General features: G+C 37.6%; 1 protein-coding gene across 1 annotated transcript in view; it reads left to right on the top strand.

Annotated features, from left to right (window-relative positions):
* Positions 1–5397, top strand: part of LOC145984459 (uncharacterized) — a 63595-nt gene extending 58198 nt beyond the window's left edge. The window contains exon 7 of the mRNA XM_083118120.1: positions 5111–5397. Within this exon, the coding sequence (XP_082974246.1) occupies positions 5111–5275 (165 nt within the window). The 3' untranslated portion in view covers positions 5276–5397. The remainder of the gene's footprint in view (positions 1–5110) is intronic.
* The last annotated feature ends 16123 nt before the right edge of the window (positions 5398–21520 follow it).

The following is a 21520-nucleotide window of genomic DNA, read 5'->3' as shown; positions in this document are numbered from 1 at the left end:
ATATGATATTGGGATTATGATAGTTGTCAACCACTTTCAGCAGAACCTTTCACTGTTCAGTATAGTTGATACGAGGGCACGGTATCGGGTCGCGGCCCGGCCGTTGAGAAACAATGTACTAGAGTACTTTACCATGTTGACTAATATATTTTGGACTATTGTGCCTCCATATGCTGGCTTTCTCAAATAAAATCAGTAAGGTAAATGACCAAAACACGGTCTTTTAACACGATGTTGAAGGCAAAAAAAAAAAAAAAAAAAAAAAAAAAAAAAAAAAAAAAAAAACTTGATAAAGCTAAAAGAACGTTGTGTTTAAATCTTAAAACATTCTGTATCTATATCAGCAAATTAGAGCTTCAAATATGATCCCGGCTGGGCTATCTTCCAGAGTCTAAATATAGCTCGTTGCTTCTTCTAAAACCTTACAATTATCGAGTTCGTGTTTTAAGTCCACTTCATGCACAGGAAGGCTAATCGGGACTGGACCTACAGTTTAAAGTGGGATCCGAACCACTTGTGCCTCCACCAGGTATCGAACCCGGACCCCTTGATTACAAGGCGACGACGCTACCACTGCGCCATGGGGGAGGCCCCGTGTCTCTTTGCTTCGAAAGGTTGCATTGATTTCTGAGTGTTGGCTTACAAGCTACACGTGTCTCGTGTCGCATGTCGCATGTCACGTGTCTCTTCGGTGTGAATTCTCCCTTACACTCGGCAATAAGCACTCCCGCGCTTCAGGGAGCCCCGAACCATACAAAAATAATTGTTTGCGTTTGGTTTGTTACAAGTTTATAGGACACTGGCATAGGCGTGCGCATACCCTCTGATTGGGGGACGGGAGTCTTGATGAAAGTTCAGTCGGGGAAATAAAAACTAAAAGAAACTTGCATTCCATCTTACACTGTCGAGAGCAGGCCGTGCCGCTTACAAACTAACAACCTTCCCATGTCTGAATTTACAACAACTCCGACAACAAGGACATACAGTGATTTTCACTTATATTCGTGACGATTTACTCCCAACGATTTATTCCATTCGACGCCACTGAATTTACTACCTAAAGTTAAATATAAACTTCAAAGACAATGGAAAGATTGGATCAAGAATGAGCTTTATAATACCACCCCCTGCAAATGACACGCCCAAGTCAGTAATCATCGACCCTGGTATCAAAATATGAACCCACGGGCAGTAATTGTATTTATTCTGAGAATGTACACAGGTCACGTATTAGTTAATGAACACTTAGCACGTCTACCAGTTGTGCCCTAAAGTTCCTTCCAATGTGGAAAAGAAAATACAAAAGACAGAAACGGATTGATCAACTTTTATTACCAGTGTTTACACGAGGCATGTCAAGGGAGAGATGTCACCAAAAATTACCAAGACATACAGCAGTATAAAGCCAAAATCTTAACACTCCAGAGGCAACAAATGGAAGGCATAACAATAAGAACAAATTCCAAGAATTTAATTCAAGATGAAAGAACTTCGATGTATCACTATGTACAGATGCAAAAACAACAAAAAACACTCATGATCAACAATCTTGTGGATTCAGGTGGAGATTCGCATGTGAGTCAGCCAGGAATCATGCGGACATTTTATGACTATTATGGGGAGCTTTATCAGACCGGGGAGGGGGAAGCAGAAGCAAGAGAGACAATACTGAATTCGCTAAACAATGGTTTACAAGAAGAGGATAGACAACTTTTAGATACTGAAGTAACAATAGAAGAAGTATATGAAGCGTTACGAACATGCAACCTTAAAGGAGCACCAGGAAAAGATGGTATTGGTTACAAGTTTTATTTGCAGTTTTTTGAGATTATAAAATATGAACTAATCAAAATCATACAAGATGCCTTTAAAAATGGAAAAGTTGTACAAAATGAAGGCATCATCATATTGATACCGAAAAAATCACACGCAAAACAAGTAAACGACTACAGACCAATAACATTACTAAATTGTGACTATAAATTAATGGCAAAGATCTTAGCAAATAGGTTAAAGCTAGTTTTACCACGGATACTCAGCGAGAAACAAACATGCATTGGCAAAAAGCATAACATATTCAGTGCAGTTGGAGGGATTCGCGATCTGATATCCTATTATATGGTGCAGAAACTTGATGCATGTGTGCTTGCTTTTGATTTAAAAAAAGCGTTTGATTTAGTGTCGCATGACTACCTGTTTGAGGTGCTAAAGGCATATGGATTCAGTGAGAAATTTATTCATATTTTGAAAGGTTTCTATCAACAGGCAACATCTCGGATAATGTCAGGTGTCGCATGACTACCTGTTTGAGGTGCTAAAGGCATATGGATTCAGTGAGAAATTTATTCATATTTTGAAAGGTTTCTATCAACAGGCAACATCTCGGATAATGGTCAATGGATTCCTGTCGTCCCCAATAAATATAACAAGATCAATTCGGCAAGGATGTCCACTAAGTATGCTCTTGTTTGCTTTAACCCTGGATCCTTTGCTGCAATATACCAGGAAAACTACTCCCGACGCGATACACGCCTTTAAAGAAAACCAAGTGTTTGCTTTCGCAGATGATCTATCTGCTTGTATCACCACAAACGAGCAAATGCAAAAAATGATGGCAGCGATACATATATACTGCCGTGCTAGTGGGGCCAAAATAAATATGGAAAAATCAAAGGCGCTACCCTTTGGCACATGGGCTCAAAAATATCCAGATATTATACCATATGTACAGGAAATTAAAATATTAGGAATAATTTTTCACAAGGACGAGGAACAAATGTTAGAATCCAGTTGGCAAAAGATAGCGAGAGACATTCGCATACAATGTTATCAAATGCGCAGCAGGCAGTTGAACATGATACAACGGGTGTGGTTTTTGCAAACATATATGTTTAGTAAATTAAACTATACGGCCCAAATGATCCCAATCAATCAAAAATACCTCAGAATAATGAATTCAGCAATTGGTTGGTTTATGTGGTATGGACATTTTTTTCGAATACCACTATCAAATCTATGTCAAATGAAACTAAAAGGAGGATTGGAGCTCACAAATATTGAGATCAAATGCAAATCCTTATTCCTGGCAAGATCCTATACGCTCTATGGCATTGAAGACTCCATTACATCATTATGGATACAGTTATGGACGGAGGAATTTCCACCCCAAAATCCGCCAGATCTACGCAGATTGAAAAAAGGACCGTTATATCTCCGAAGTTTGATGCAAGAATTCAGTTATGTGGTACTTCCGCCAAAAGGTGAAGATGTAAAACTCTCTCAATACTTATATACACTGTTTCACAAACAGTTGCAGATACCGACTCACCGCATTGAAAAACATTTTCCCAATAACAGATGGCAAAATATTTGGAAAATTTAAATAAGAAATTTCTGGATACATCAGTGTATAGTGTTTGGTACAATGTAATACATGATATTATACCAACTAATGAACGCTTACATAATATCAATAGACTAACAATTAACAAATGCCACATATGTGGAGAGATAGGCTAGAGTCTAGTTTACGTCCTTCTTGCCCACTCCTTCTTACCCGTTTACTCTTTCTTGCGCACTCCTTCTTACCCGTTGACAAAACCGTGCTAGCAGACAGCTGGCGCTCCGGCATCCGTAGAGTAAGTAAGTTTTTCTTTTTACACTTTCTGTCACTAACCATTCACGGGAACGAGGTATGCCTACGAGGTTAGGTTAGGCCTGTTAGGTTAGGTTCCATTAGCACTCATTTCACCCCTAAATATGTGCTTCATCATCGAAAAATGTCCTCAGTACGTTCAATCACGCATATACGGACAACATCGGTTTTTCTCGATTTTCTCCTCCAGGAAACTTTTCCTCGCCTTGGGATTTACTTTGTTGAATTCCTTATAAAATAACCTTTCCAACGATATATGACACGTATTCCTTAGGAAAAGGACGTAAACTAGACTCTTACCGAGAGATAGACACCACTGAACATAGAATAGTAACATGTAATGGAGTACAGGGAATTTGGAAATGCCTAACGACATATCTAGGACAAATATGTCGAACAGCACCCCAGTACTTTCAACCGTCGATGTGTACAAGACCAGATTTCAAATATTTTCCAGAAAAGAAAAACAATGCAGTAATTTGGTTAATAGCTAATACAATATATTATGTATTTTGTAAAAAGTATGAGAGCAATAGCATTTTGTTCACACAGTATTTAAAAAGAACCAGACGGAAAATGCTACAATATCCAAAAATGTATGAGTATTTTGGAAACTACCTCAGTGTTGTTTAGACAACAAATTGTATACTTGTGGTGTGAAAGTGAAAACAGGTATTTTATATATGAAGAAACGTATATTTGTATTACAGGTACAACTGCATGTTTACGCCAAAAATCTTGTATCAGATAGACTCTTACTATATTACTTACTATGTTAAAAATTCTATACAATACTTTTAACAGAATTTATGTAAGAAAGCAGATATATTTTGTATATATGCTGATAAAATAAAAGTTTGTTAAAAAAAACGTCGGTAACGCGTCTGACTACCATGCTGAAGGTCCCGGGTTCGATCCCCGGCCGGTTCAAATCCGGGAACTTTTCTAACGTTGGAAGCGGCCCCGGCGCCCATCCAGCGTCGAATAACATGGGTACCTGGGGGAAACCCTGGAGGGTAAAGGTGGTCAGGGGCGTGGTGCTGATCACATCACCCCTACTCACGACCGGATCAAGAAAGTGTGGGGCGTTACCCCCACACCCCCTATACGCCTTCATGGCGTGGTGCTAAGCACAGGGGAACACTTTACCTTTTTTTACAACTTTATAAGAATTTCTTCAACAGTCCAAACTTTATCTTTGAATACTGTTTTTAACAATGTGTATGTGTAGATAGGAGTCCAAACGTTTATGAGGCAATGCAGTTAACTTTTCTTGAACAGATACTACTGTACATTTGAAGGGGCTCCAAAACTCATTATGAGGTGGTGTCCGGTGAACACTAGCTTCCCTTAAATGGATCTCTCATTTACTGTATCTCACTGCATAAAGCATGAAAATATAAGTTGCGCATTTATTTCAGAATATTTGCAATACAATCTTTTGTTGCCTTCTAGGTACCATCCCAAAGCATATGGTTTGGAGAACAATCTACTAGCGTTGCTTTGACCTGTTCGGCAGTAAATGATAAAGGAGAGATGATGTTCTTTCAATTCACAAGACAGCCTTACCTATCAAATTCACCTGTTAAACAAGGGAAGTGGTTTAACGATAATTGTTAACAGTAAAGAATAAAATGATAAATTCTGATACGATTTCGTTAATAAAAGGAAGTGACAAGTAGGAAACTCACTGATATGTATGCACGTTTATAAATGAACAATAAAAAAATACAGGATTATTAAATTGCAATATTTAATTTCAAAGTTCATAGATTTTTTTAACAGAGGTCTTACGTTTAACAAAAATCGTTAATTTCTACAACAACATATATTTCGTAATATCACATCATCATGATTAAATTATTTTAGTGTATTTAACATTATTACAATTAAAATATTATCAATATTATCTTAAGTATTTGATTATTCGTGAAATAAGGTGAGGATCCAAAGAAAGGATGGTGTGCTCGATTAGAGGAAAAGGTGGTAATATAAAGAACACGCAGCTGCACTATATTGATGACAGTTGTCGCTTGTTCATTAGTTTGCCCTGAAGGTCATAGGATCGCTGCAGTCACCATTGGTGTAATTGTGGAAGATCGAGAAGAATCTTTGTATTTCGTCGATTTTCAAATCTTAGGAAAGGTATGTAAAAATTATTTTGTCTGCAGCTTTTGATGATTTACAGGTAACGTTTAGAACCAGACACTTTACCCACATGTTATTTTGTAACATCGTCAAGTGATTACGTATATTTAATCTTGTTCGTTTCATGGTAAGTTGTAATGTTTTTCAAGATGACAGTGTTATTATGGACCCTCATGGTATTTGTAATATGAAACAGGGTTCCATATTACATGCCCGTTTCAGGAAGGCTTGTTTATATTTTTTCACATAAGCTACGGATAAATATGGGTCCAGCACCACCAAAGAAAAGGCAAATCTGGAATAAGACAAAGATGAAAAAGGCCGTCACAGTCAGAGAGAAGATGAACTTGAATTTCTGTTTTGAGTTCACTTTATGCACAAATAGGCTAATCTGGACTGGGCCTGCAGTTTAAAGTGAAATCCGAACCACTATGAAACTAAAGTTCACAGCCAACCACATAAACGATTTAAGTATGTCACAAGACTCTTCTTCGCTTCTATCTGATTGAAAAGCTTTCGTTTGTACCGTTACAATTCTCGAGTAATATTGTTAGAAATATAATTGTCTTTTCTCATCTCGTTGTATTTTAACGCATTGCGTTCTTGTCTTTCACTGCGCAGAAGCGCAACCACGAAATTTGGTCTGGGGGAGGGGGGCAAGTACCAGGATAAACGAATCAATAATAATAATAATAATAATAATAATAATGTAATTATTATTATTATGAATAGTAGTAGTAGTAGTAGGTTATTATCCTCGTAAATTACGCAAAAAGAGGTAGAAGTCTGTGCTAAAGCATTTGGTTGCAACAAACAATTTTAAATATTTTTTCAAAACGTTCAATTTCACATTAACTAATAATGGGAAAAAAAGCACACAAACTGTATTTTTAAATGGCAGAAAGTGAATGATAAATATATTCCTAATATAATTATGTTTGTATATATAATATGCATAACTTTCATGTACTCTACAACATATGTTTTACAAATATGCAACATGGAGCGACGTAAAATAAGAAAATACATATGCAACACGCAAACATTAAATTGTGTACGTATTCAAAGTTTTTTTAATACATATATATATACAACATATATTATTTAGATACATTACATAATCAATCTATTCACCTCATAATAAACCAACACCAAAATTATATGAATTGTCTCTCGAATATGCTCTTACCTCTTCCCCAAAACAATTGTTCATGCATTTAAGACAAAATCAATGAAGAGAAATATTACTTCTCTCTGGCAATTCACAATGCATTACAGAAAACAATGACATTGCGAGAGAAGCGAGCAAGAAAATTTTTGGATTCAATTTTTTGCAAACTGAAAACAATTTTGATTTAATAGGGCGCAATTAAAATCTTCACGGGGCGTCATGGCATTCTCTCTTTTACAACTTTTTAAATAGATTGTTCGGCAGCCAGGGCCGATTCCCGTTGCCCCCTGCAAAGCGAGCAAGATAATTTTAAGAAATGTATTTTTATTTGCATAAAATTTGAAATCGATGGGATAATTGTCCCTCTCTGTCCCCCTGCAGATGCCCTTGGAAGTCAATGTTGGCCCAAACCATAGAATGTGTCTGTTCATTGCCAAACTTTTCCTGTTGTCCCCCTAAAGATTTTCGTTCGTCTTCTGGTTGCCCTAAGCTTTACATTGAAGCGCAATAAGATGGCTACTAAAACGTTATTTTCAACGAAGGTAAGAATTTCTGATGTAAATCGATAGCAAAAATGTGTTTAGCAAACCTTTACGATTATGTTGCAATTCATAAGTTACCGAAAACTACATTCTCCTGAATCTAAGAATTAATATAATAAAGCGCAACGGCAGGGTAGCTCCAACGGGCTAAATATACTATGTTTATGATAAAAAGACCTCTAAACTTGACGTAATTTGGTTCGTCCTAGCTGCCGTGGGTCGATAATACAAAAAATTTAATTTTTACACTACGCCTTCTGTTTTTTTCTTGTTGCGAGTATGTGTAATTCAACGGGGGAAGTACGGTTCGGAAAACTCTCCACATTATAAAGAAAAATGTATTAAGTGCGTAAACGCATTATATATTTATTATAAATCACTATGACACTATGCCCTATCCGTTAATTTAATATTAACGTATGTTTTCTTTGTATTAAGCAGACATTTTCCCCTCGTATTTTCGTCCTTTTTTTTTTGGTTACAACAATTTTAAAATTATAATTCCTGTAAATAAAAAAGCGGTAGAGATTGCGAGATATGAAACATAATATTTTTTTTTGTAATAACTACGTATTCTTCTCCATAAATGTGTATGTATAAAACAGAGAACCGGATTTACTAGCCATGAGGAAAAGTATGATATCACGTAAAAAAAATGAGTCCGTTATTAATAACAACTATAAAAATAAAAGTACAGTCGCGTGGAATTATTATGGATTATTTTTTTATCAGATTCAGAAGAAAAAATAACTTAAATTGCGAAAATTGCAAGTGACGTAAACAGGTGCTGTGCAAATTTTAAGGCTTTTTTATAAATTTCCATATCTTTTATGTTGTTGACGATCGTCTTATTAAAATTCTTAGTTTCACAGCACTGATTATTCATCTATCATGTTCCGACATAATTTCTGAGGTTAAGATGAAATTAAACTTGTAATTTAATGTAATAGCAGCACGTTCATCATCAAATTCCCCATGTATTTAAATGGGAGAACAATTGCTCATCAAAAGCGTGGGGACACTACAGGGGTGCTCCTCCTAGTTTGCTTTGACCTCGCCCATTGATTTCCGTCAAAGGTTGGGGAGGGGGGCAATGCCCCACCTGCCCCCTTGTGGTTACGCCAGTGTCACTGCGTATCTTACAAATATGAACATAGTTTCAGGCCTTATACTCATTCTATATTACAAATAAGATTCAAAAGTAATGCAAATAATATTGAATTAGGCTATGTGTGTACTGCATTCTTGTGTGTGCATCCATGGTTTTTGGAACGGCACCATAGAAAATATAAAAGTACATAAGAAAATTATAACGGAACAGGATTAACACTTTATAATGTTATTGGATCAGAGCAAACGTCAAAATAACGTATCTTCTTATTTTCACTAGCAATGTTTGATAGGAATTAAGCAGAAGCTATCAAGGGCGCCCGCAAGGGAAGTCCAGAGTGGGCACTTGCTCCCCTGAGATATCTGGAAAATGTTCAAGTTATTCGAATGGTGAAATTTTAGCGATATTTTATTACAAATAATATTGTTATACGTGGTTTACAGGCTGTAAGTTTAAGCATGTTGCCATGTCCAAAAAATAACGAGAGAACCATATTGACTGCCATAACTAGGGCTGTGGGGGAAGGAATTGGGAAGGAAAATTTTAAAATGCCGACGTTCGGGACTGAAAAATTCTCAATTTGCTGACGAGGTGAAAATCTCGAATTATACACACTATTTCGGCCTCAAGTGATTTTATTTTGTGTTTCTGGATAAGAACTGTTAGTTTCAAGAAATTTCAGATGTTTATAGTGCAGAAAATAGGAAGAATAATCACTTACAAATAAAATCCTTTGGAATTTCCTGACTGGTCGGGATCTGACCATGATAAATCACACTTGACATCTGTGCATCGTAAAAAAGTACAAAGAAATTAAGAACTATCATAAACAATTTATAGATACTTATGGAAAGTAAGGAAGGCGATTTCCGGTTTCTACTTAAAGTAAACTCAAGTCCGAACTGTCAACAATGCTGAAGTATTCTAATTTCAATTGTATGAATAATAAAATAATAATAATAATAATAATAATAATAATAAAAGGTGAAATATAAGTTTCTAGGACTAATGAACAAGATGCTTGTACAGCAATTAATCACAAATCACATAAACTAGATCATTATTTATTAGGGAGTTTTTGAAAATCGTAATGGTACTAATGAAGTATTATCTATGGCACAGTGTCTTATTCTGAAAATTTGTCTTGGTTTACCGCAATAATTCTTATTTATTGTACACATTCATTGAACACCCCATCTAGATTAATTATATGTAATACAAAAAAAAACACCAATGCATGCAAGTAAAACAAAAACAGAAAACGAAAGTCCGACAACTTCAAATTTTCCAGCAGTTTCTAATTTTTGCATAAATATCCCTTTTTACCTATAATTGGACCTAGATTTACTTGCACCAAAGGAAATTTCCTTTCATGTAGCAACACTGCGTCTGCCGAGCGAGGCACAGATAGCAGGAAGGAACAAGTAGCCGTGGAACTGACACCTCAGGGCACATGTTATTCAGGAAGGTGCAATGGCAAACGATCAGTGGCGTTCATAAATCCATCTGTAAGTTCTGAAAATAATTAACTTAAATTCTGGTGTAGAAGCTTGTTTTAATAGTTTGAATAATAGTCCAATTTAAAAAAGTATATGCAAGAAGTTGGTTACGCGCACTTCGTATGACATTTGTTTATGGCATTTCTTCTGCCAGCTATGGCCAGGGAGTTTTTCAAAACGATAATGGCACAAACTAAATTATCAACGTTACGAGGTGTGTAAGGGGTGACCATCCACGTAGTAGCTACACACAATTGTCAACCTCACTTCCACGTAGTACACTCTGAACTGCATTTTGCAGACTAACGAGGCTCTGGCGTCTGGACCTTCGGCCAGTATAATCTTCGTAAGAATGTGTATGTGTCGTCCTGTGTTTTGTCTTTATATGTGCTAAGTGCCATTTTACATCCTCAGCTTAAATCCAATCATCAGAAACGTGCTCCATTTTTGTTATGATAAGGGGGTGGGGCAGCCCCCAAAATTTGAATTTAATTTCCACGAAAACCATTACGGTCCAAACGAAAACATTGTGGTAGAAACCTCTACAGACGTCAAATATTTCAACAACATTATTTTTGTGACAGAACAAAACTGTGAGTAGCTGCTTGAAGTTCGCACACTGTAATTCAATTTATGATTACTTGAGAACTGTAATGGTAATGGTAAAAACGAAAGTAAAAGTGGTACGACTCGGTAGCAGTGACGTGCGGTGAAGTCGACACTTGGGGTTGCAATCAGTGGCGTGCCTAAGGGGAGTTGGTGTGTGTTATAACCTCCCCCCTTTTAGGGTCCACTATTCCTAAAAAATGAACGTCAAAGACAGAAAAAGATAACAAAATTAAGAATGACTACTAAAAAAGTACACGAAACTCCCACCCCCTTTAGAAATAAAAAATATTTGATTTGACTACTAAGCCAGAGATTCCGGCTTGGCCAAAGGTGTTCTTTTTTTGTATCCCTTCATTAATTCTAGGGTATCATCTTCACTATTAGCCAAAAGTGGCGGAAAAACAAAGCAAATAAACCAAATCAAACAATCAATCAATGATTTGATGTGATTTTTGTTACTTAGCGTCGCTTTTTTGTCACATTTGGTTAATCGCGAAAATGATACGATAAAATTAATGAAGGGACAAACACAAAGAACACTAATGCCCAGGTTGGGATTCAAACCAGGAGCTCCGGATGTCGTAGCGCCCTGTGATAACCACTCCCCCATGGTTGGTTTATTTGGTGTTATAAGTCCACTTCATGCACAGAAAGGCTAATCGGGACTTGACCTACTGTTTAAAGTGGGATCCGAACCATCATGTACCTTCACTGGGTACCGATCCGGAACCACTTGCACTCCCCCACGGAGGGCTGCCGACAACAAAGACGAGAGGAAAGCGCTAACCATTCGGATACTTCGGTAAAGCAAACTGCATTTTTCCTCAGTGGAAATATTTAATTGGATTTTTGAAACATCATCTTTGCATATGATTAACGTTTTTTCAAAAAATTTGCATTGCTTGATTTTCATTATTTCACCATACCACGATCTCGTTACTGATGGATCTGGGCTCGAACCCTGGCCTGTGCATGAGTGTTTATTTGTATCCCGTTTAATTTAATCAACGTTCATGGTCATTGCAGAAGTTAGGTAAAGTGATGGAAGAGCAGAAAGGGGGGTAGAGGCAGAAATCTTTCCTTTTTCTTCCGGCGGCTGTTTCTACCTGGAACTGTTGAGGCTGAGGAAAAGCCAGCTAGAGTAGTTCCTTCCAGCCTTACCCGCTGATCGCACCGAGGGACGAGAAGCACGTGAAAAAAAAGGATTGCATATGAACTGTGGCTTCAACAATACAACAAATATTGTGATTTGAAAATAATTAGAGATCTGAGATTGTTTGGTCTATTATATCTCTGCTAGACTAGCTACTCCTCAGTGCACTTCACTGTTCGGTATCGAAGGAGAATCTTACAACATACTTTTTTTTACAGCCAAAGGCAAAGATAACAGCAGGCTAATTGTCCATCACTATTTTCATTCTCTCTTATTCTGAGTTTTAAGGGATGGCATTCTCTCGCTGGGAAGCACATTTTGTCCTCTGCTTTGTTTTGTTTTTATTTCAATTCATGATCAGATTGAATGAAAATGGCGATGGACAATGGGCCTGGTCAAAGCAAACTATTGTAGGTGGCAGCACCCCTGTTGTGTCCCCACGCTTTTGATGGGCAATTGTTCTCCCATTCAAATACATGGGGAACTTGATGCTGAACGTGCTGCTATTACATTGAATTGCAAGTTAACTTTCATCTTAACCTCAGAAATTATGTCGGAACATGATAGATAATTAATAATTAATCAGTGCTGTGAAACTAAGAATTTTAATTAGACGATCGTCAACAACATAAAATATATCGGAACTCAAAAAAAGCAACTTGTACGTATACGATCAAATTAAAATTGTACTACGTATAAGTCATTGAATTGAACGTAATTGAAAGTCGTTGCACAGCGTTCCTATTAGCTTTTAAAATTAACCGATATGTCATCTGGTGGGATTTTCTATGTAGGATACGTTGTGTCGAAGTCTTTTAAAGCATGGGGAATATGCGAAAAAGTAACGTCTGCTGTTTAGGTTTCTGTTGCTCAAAATCGTTTTATGGGTCAGAAAAGTTTTCATGTGTTTTCACCCTGTGGAATCAACAAAATTAAATCTGTAAATAAATCAGGGAAAACGTAATTGATTGACAGAAGATTGGCATGGGGGGATAACACTGTAATTCGGCAAGGAAATTACGAAGATTGCATGAGAATGCTCACTTTATTTTTAGAGAGAATATACCAGGCTGTCCCAGAAGTCCTGCACCATACAAGGGCGAAAATGAAACACAGAATATCAGAAAGAAAGACAGACTTTATTCAGCAAAGTACAGGCCTTGATGTTCAATTACCTTCACCCATCTCTGCGACAACAGTTCAATCTGATGGCGATACCAGGTGGCAGGTTTATAATTGAAAAACTCACGACAGGCAGAATTTACCTCATCATATGAATTGAAGTGAGGACCACACACGAAATGTGTGTGAGAGAGAAACAAACAGTAATCCGATGGTGCAACTTCCAGACTATAGGCGGGATGAGGTAACAACTCAAATCCGTCAAGCTCAGCTAGTGTGTTGGTCACTCTTCGAGACCGGTGACTGGGAGCATTGTCATTTTGTAGCAGTAACCTCTTCCTCCTCGTTAATGCCGGGTATTCCCTTTCAGAATGGCATACACTCGGCGTAATTGTTCAGAATACAGTTCACCTCTTACGGCATAACCTTCTGGAACAAACTCATAATGGACAATCCCGTCAATATTCCACCACACACTCAGCATGAGCTTTCTTCCAAATCTGTCCTGTTTCACATGGGCGATGGCCTCCTGTCTTCTTTTCACCCACTGTTTACGTGTATCAGGGTTTTCAGAAACACCCACTTCTCGTCTCCTGTCACAATTCTCCTCCAAAAACGAAGATCATGCTGGTTTTGTAGCAATGTCTGGCAAATTGCAACTCTGCGCTGGGCCTGCACCTCTGTCATCTCGTGCGGACTTTGTCGGGGCTGTTTATTGGTGTAATCCATGTCATGCAAGCGACGGTTTACTGTCGATTTGGATGCCCCAGCCACTCTTGCTAACACACGTGTGCTGGATTGTAGTGTAGCATTCACAGCATCCTCCAGAGACTCGTTGATGTCCATCGGAGGTCACCCCGTGCGGGCCTTGTTCGCGAGGCGTAGATCACCTGAAGCGAATTTTTTAAACCAACGGGAAGTGTCCATCGATTCACCACTTCTTCGTTCTCCACACGAAAAATTTCCTCCGCTGCCGCTTTTGCTGTTAGTCCTTTTTTTTCCATAAAACACGTAACACTGCACGAAGAGCAATTTGGTCCTCACTCATCGCGCCCACTTTAACTTCACGGGAACACTCGCTACCAAGGAATATAGAAGTATATTAGGAAGAGCATTCCGAGACACGGAGCTCTCCCATTGGCCAGAAGCCGCAACGAGCTCTGACGTGACCGAAGGGATCTGTCAAGGGGCGAGGCTCGCGTAGCAATGGAAGCTTACGGGAAATATTTTCATTTTTAATTGTCCATATCTTGGTTCTATTAACCATTTGAGGCAGAATAATAAGCAAAACGCAAGGAATAGGACCTAGGCAATAATATGAAGAAGTTTACAGCACGCAATTACAATAAATGGCGTTATACAAATCAAACAAAAAGTAATCACGACTATCCTCTTATATCGCCCCTACATTGAAATCTGAAGTTGCGTATGGGTAAATAAATACAATTTATTTTACGTATTAAATATTTCGCTACCACACCAATACTTATTATCCTTCATACCTTCAAATTTTCACAGATGTTTGTTATTAATAATTTGTTCATTATAATTTATATATCTAGTATACATAGGATGTCGCTGTCGCTGTTGTTATATGATGTCGCTTTTCTACGTATTTAGGGTAACCGCAACAATAAAAATGAATGATGAAATGATAAATTTGATGGGAGCGTAGGCTAGATGAGTGTGGCAAGCACTGGCGTACGCAAGGGGGCTTAAGGGGCTGCAGCCCGCCGAAATTCTTAGAAAATCAAAAAATCAAATGAAGACAGTCATGAAGTAAAAAAACAACTTTAAAATGACCCACAATAACTATTTTTGTGTTTGAATAACTTTTAAAACGAAGGATTAAAATGGTAATTGGAGCTCGTATCTAATGAAAATAGAACAGTGACAACGGGATATCAGCGAAATTGATTTTCGGCGATACATTCTTTGAACCAATCTCATTCTGTTCAGTAAAGGTTAGATTCATGGCACTGAACCCGCGTACAATTTGAATTGAATTAACATAATCCTTGAGTGAGGTGGAAATGGGTTTTGGATATATATTTTTTTTGTAGATGTAAAAATCTTTAACTAGTGATGCACACATGCTTTCGCTTACATTAAAGTTTACACTATGGTAAAATTGCATAAATATTCTACCTAAACTGATTTGTGTTTAAAAAAACCGTAACATCAAAATATGTTTTTTAGAACTTAATAAATAAATAATAAATGGATAAAATGCAGTGTCGTGGGAAAGCGTAATCCCTTAATAAATTGATGGAAACTCGTGCCAGCTCGATGGCGAATCTGGTCAACCGCGTGTTCGACTTTGAATCCCATCACTGAAGTTCCCGACTTGTAGTCACGTCGTGGGCATTGATGTTCTTTGTGCCTGCCCTTTCATCAATTTTATGTGATCAACACTCATCGCCGCGATTAACCAAAAGTGGTAAAAAAGCGACGTCAAATAACAAATACATGAACAATAGGCCTGGCCTCTGTCTTGGTTTAGCAATGCACTATACGGTGGAGGCCGAGGCGGAAATAAATATCAGTAAGAATAAAAATTCATTACAACTTACCCTTCCTGGAGACTTATGATTTTGAAGACGATGATACCCACTGTCGTCTTTTTCTCGCTGCACTTGCTTGCATGGACTTGAGTTTCATTAGTTTATTCAAATGTCGAATTCCAATAAAAGTTCTTGTTCTGACATACAGGGAAATAATATTTTCGTTAACTTCAGGAAATTTTGACTGAAGTACTGTCTTTAGAGTGTTCATAACTTTATGTTGCTTGGAAACAGTTGACCCATGGAAGGATGCAAACACAATCTCAAATTGAATAACTTTTTCCATATCAGAACCACTACGTGCCTCCACCGGGTACCGAACCGGAATCCCTCGATTATAAGGCGATGACGCCACCACTACGCCATCGGGGAGGCCCTCAAAATAACAATAGATGTGGTGCCAGATTCCTTAAAGCCCCAATTGGTACACTCTGCAACAGCACGCTTATTCATGGTACCGAATAAACGTAATACGACCGAAAATTACTCGTTTTAATATTCAAGACAAACAGCACAAGCACTTCTGTAAACGAATACCTGATCGCTACTACTGGACCTGCAGATTTTTCTGACATCTGGGAGAAATCTGTGCCTCGAAGTTGGCTTATACCGAACAATGAAAGCCATGTCGCTTTCGGAAACTGGAAGAAATTACTTTCCATTTGAATGTTCCCAACTGCAGGTATGAACCCCCTCGGTGTACGTCAAATCGTCTATCGAATATCCCTTACCTGGAGGAATCGCTAGCGTAACGCTCTATGAACTCAGAAGCGAATGCCCTAGTTTGCTCTATATGTCAAAAAGCGACGTGAAATAATAAAACAGATGGATTGAATTGGTGTTTTAAGTCCAGTTTATGTACATTGATACTAATTGTACCTACAGTTTAAAGTGGGATCCGAACCACTACGTGCCTCCACCGGGTACCGAACCCGGGATCCCTCGATTATAAGGCGATGAAGCCACCACTACGCCATCCGGGAGGCCCTCAAAATAGAAATAGATGAGAACGTTAATTGGTTCAGTAACGATCTCGCTACCCAGCGAAGGTTTAAGGCTCGAGTCCCGCCTGGACATTGTGTCCCTTTGCGGGTGTCCATCTATTTCATCTATTCATTACTCATCCTCGCCTTCCAATTAGGTAAAAGTTACAGGAAAGCAACCCAAAAATAAGAAAAAAATATTTGCCTCGTAATGACGCAATTTGACAAGGACGACCGCAAGTTTTTTTCACAGGAGAGGCAGCAGTGCTCAAAGAGGAAAAGGTTTTGGAATTCTATCTCTCTAGTTAAGAAAATCCTCTTAAAGAAAATTCCCCCACTAGGATAAATTGCGTAGACATCCTCCACCCACTGCATTTTGTCTATGATTTTGCAATATACTCGTACTTATTATGTTATGCAGCAGTAACTTCAATTAATTCTTGTCAACAATAAGTCGCCCCTGCAAAGAAGTTGCTGAAATTCTACTGCTGGAAATTTTTGAAATACAACACTACCTGAATATATGTACAATATATTGACATAATTTGATGCATGTTTCTTCTGTATCAAAAAAAACAAACAAAAAAACTACGTGTTAAATAAAAATTAAATGTAAGGAGGATACTGTTATAGACATTCGTATTATTGAAACTGATGGCAATATTCTCATTCATACGGTTTAGACGTTTATTATTGCGTAACTGTAACTTCATAATAATAATAGTTTTATTCACACGCACACAACACCGAAATTTTGGAGCTCATACCACTGCATTTTACATACTAGTGACTAGCGAGGCTCTGGCGTCTGGACTCGTGGCCATTATAATCCTTGGTGGGGCTCGTATTGTGTTGTCCTTACATGTTTATGATTGTCCCTTCATCCGCCTCATCTTATCACGCTTCATCCTCATCTTCGCGATTAGCCAGAAGTAGCAGAAAAACGAAATAATAATAAATCAATACGTATGTATGTGTCGTTCATTTAAAGACGAATTTCTACTGGGTTGATCGCTACTATGAGGATGAATGATGAACTAATGAGTGGAGATTGAGAAAAACATTGCTATATGCCTTACTATGATTCAAACTGGGGCCTCTGGCTTCCTAAAGCGTTATGCTGTCATGGAGACCCGTTATATACATGTAGAGGGACTTACTTAATCCTTTCCGTTCAATCTTACTCTCTCGATCCTGTTGCAGTTATGTACAGTCTTGGACACAGCTGGCTTGTAACGACCCTATTGAAGAAGCAGTGAAACAAGCCATCTATGTCTGACCACCAAGCGCCTTGTGACTAGACAACCCAAACAGCATTGCAATTTTGCGGCTTGTATACCAGTCACGGGTATACATTTCTGTAAATTGAGTAGTGATGCCAAAGAGAAATACGAGATGAAGATTGTCGATCGTAATGTCTCGTGTTCTCGACATTGAATAATACTCGGTCCACGTTACGTTCCATTATTTAATGTTGTTTGGGAATGAACCTGACGGACTAGGTTTATATTTTCACTCCTTGCATTACAGTAAATTCCATATTTTACAATTAACAATTGAACGAAAATAATGCCCAGAAAAACATCGAACACACGTTCACACCATTCTTCTCACACACATGCACGTGAAAACAAACACACAAAGCTAAGTTTTGACTTCTAATTGAATCTCCAAATAACAGTAAATGGAGAAGAACGATGTGCGAAACATGGGATTTTTCACATAAAGAATGCATCTATTTGTGACATACGTGGTTTCTATTAATAGACAATGAAACAATTATGAGAGGAATTAACATGCATTTTCGTCTTCAGGTGCTGAGGAAAGAAACAGACTGACTGGAAAAAAGAAAGCATGGTGCTATTGATAGGCTGTTGGTTAGCGTACAGAGCTTTCGTCAGTGAGGTCTAGGTTCGATCCCCACCAAGGACATTTATTTTTATTCTTTTCTATTAGTGAAGAAGTATGTAATATTGTTTTCTAGGCATTTTGACGAAAGGATACGCATCAAATTTGTTCGTTTAATCTGTATTTTCATTCTTCTAATAAGTTCTCTATCGCAATGGGATATAGAGATTCTCTATCTAGGCGATGGATATCTTCTCAATGGTTACGTAGCTGCGATTCTCCAGTCCCTTACACCCACTTGTCTTATTTATTTACTTCATTTCATATCTAACGAAAACACACAAATATAGTTAGAACAAGAAACACACCTCGCTTCGAAGGTTCCAGACTCGAGTTCTGGCTTTTTTTTTTTGCGAGGGTGATTATTATTGTGTGTCTGTTTATCATCTTTGTCAAAAAAATATTCCTCATTATTGCCGTGATTAACTTGGGGAGAGACCAAAGCGACTGAAATAACAAAAGTACAGAAAATGCAAGACATATTTGCCTAGGCGTGTTATACCTTGGGAATTAGCAATCTGAAAATTAACTTGCGTTTCAGTCGACTATTTGCGGAAGAGTTTCGTGTTTTCTCGTTTGGAGTGTTGGTTATCGTGTCGGACTAGCATGCGGGCAACCCGAGTTCGAGCCCAGCGGAAGGCAAGTTTTTTTTTTTTTTGTCTAATTTTATCCAACCTTTTTTTATAAAACTGAGGTTTCTGCAAAACCTTTTGAATTGCATGCCACTTCGTATGTGCCAGGTGCCCGTCTGGGGCAAACTCAGATTTAAGATCAGATAAGGAGAGGCTTGAAATACCATAGCTAGACCCCGTTTGCACTGAAAATCCTCGTTGCATATTTTAATTGAATGTGCATGTGCTATCATTTGGTGCCCTTTTTTTTTAAAGCAAGATTGCATTTTGTTTAATTTCATTTTCATTTAAATTTTTAAACTGAAACCAACAAATTTGATGGTCATTTTTTGCATTTTACGTCATTTTTTCCCCCATTTTTTAGGATATTCTATAGGTCATATACCTATATTTTTTAGGTCATCAACTTCCGCTCCCTACTTATAAATATATTAAATTATGTGGATACCTGATGTGAAACGTACGATGCACGATCAGAGAGCCTGAATGTTGCATTGAAAACTGCAGAGAACAATCACTGACTTATGAACAGTGAAAGGTTTTTCCATGCTCCAATGGGATTTTATTTATAACTATAAATAAACAAGGGAGAAGGTCACAGGTTGGTATGATGAACTAAATTGTAATCTAAAAGTTTTAATTGAAGAAACAAAACACGTTTGCGGTTAAAAATAGGGCATTCAATTTCAGGCACATTACACTAACTGAAAGACTATTTTCAGAATTAATAATATTTGGATAACCGGCAAATCCAAACTTGATGTTAACCACGTAATGCACTTGATAATCAAAGAAACATAATTTTTCTTGAGGATGCCCTTTATTTTGTGTCTTGATTGTTGAAATAATACGTTGAAACGAACAGTAGTATGTTTTAGAGTGTGTTTAGAATCTCTTGTGTACTGCATGTAAATACTGAAGTCATTTTAGTATCCTAATCAAGTAACAATTATTCAGTGTAATCCTTTAAAAGGAAAGCCTTTGTTTCTTTGCAGCTGTTCATGACAGAAATTCAATTGCAAGACAAGTTACCAAATTATAAATAGTTCTCTTACATATTTGTGGTATGTGCTTGTCTGCCTTATACCGGATGATGAAGGAAGCAGATATAAAAGATAGACAATTACTGTTCTTGGGTAGCTCGTCCTGCTTTTGTCAGAAAACCTGATCAGCTTACTGAACCAAACCATCACACGAGATACGACTTCAATAATATAATCCCGTTTCTGTGGCCAAATACCTCCAAAAAAAGGCAATAAAATTGTCAGTGTGAGGAGACGGAGAAATAATTTCCTTTTATCTTACATTATACTCTGTCTGTATGCCTAGTGTGGTTTGTCTGTCCCAAAGCTGAAGACAAACCTCTGTCTGTTGTAACGCGTGGCATGTTTTCTTCCAGTTTACAAATCACGTAAAATACCTTCGTTCACTTCAGTGTGCTGGTTCTGCAGGCTCAAGGTCATGTCGACTGATAACGAGATAGACCACGTGACTCCGGGGCCAACTGTCAGCACCGAAGACAAGCTTCAGTAACTTTTGCGAGGTTCCTTCTAGTCCTTGACAGAGCGCATGCTCCGTAATTATGTGCAGAAAACCCATGTTTTCTGTGTATAAAATTTACGTATGTTTGGATTGTGTGCTCAAATGTTGCAGTAAACATAACTCCGTGACACACAACAATTACAAGCGCTTCAAAGATTAGAAACTTAGCAAGCGTTACTCATAAGACGATTACATTGTCAGAAGACCAGGTGGTGGGTTGGTAGCGTGTAAGTTTGACACGCAGGAGATACTAGGTTCGATTCCCCTTTGATTGCATCCAATTTTTTTCTTAACTCGAGCGACTATATATTTGAATTTATTTATTGCGAACATTCTTATTTTATTTTCAATGCGAATTGTTGAATTTTGTTATCCAAACGATTACGATAATTTCTTGTGAATAGTATTATATGTATTTCTGGATCATTTTCTCGAAATAAATGTATACTTTTCGCCAGGCATAACATTTTGTTGAGTATGTTTGTAAAATGATGAGATATGTGGAAAAAACTATCGCAAAAAAAATTTCACACATAAAATTTAAAACGGTAAAGTAAAGATTTCCACCCAAAAATAAAGTAAAAATGTATTTAACTTTTACTGAAATAAATTATTAAATAAAATGCAATAATTAGTTGCTCGAGTTATATAAAAAAAACATAGGGCAATAGAACTGGAATCGAACTCAAAGCCTTCTGTACGTGAAACTTACCCGCTACCACGGGGCCACTTGACCACTTAAAAATCATGTAATAGCTTCGCCTCATCAAGGCACTTGGAACTCATCGAAACCTTCAAGCGCTTTTCCTCGATTTCTTCCTTCTTTTTAAGTCCACTTTATGCACAGTAAGAAAACTGGATCTATAGTTTAAAGTGGGATT

Source organism: Lepisma saccharinum, chromosome 2 (genome assembly GCF_977018435.1).
Source record: "Lepisma saccharinum chromosome 2, izLepSacc3.1, whole genome shotgun sequence".
In the NCBI taxonomy this organism is placed as follows: Eukaryota; Metazoa; Arthropoda; class Insecta; order Zygentoma; family Lepismatidae; genus Lepisma; species Lepisma saccharinum.
Note: the sequence above shows the minus strand (reverse complement) of the source record. Positions and strands in the feature narration are given on the sequence as shown.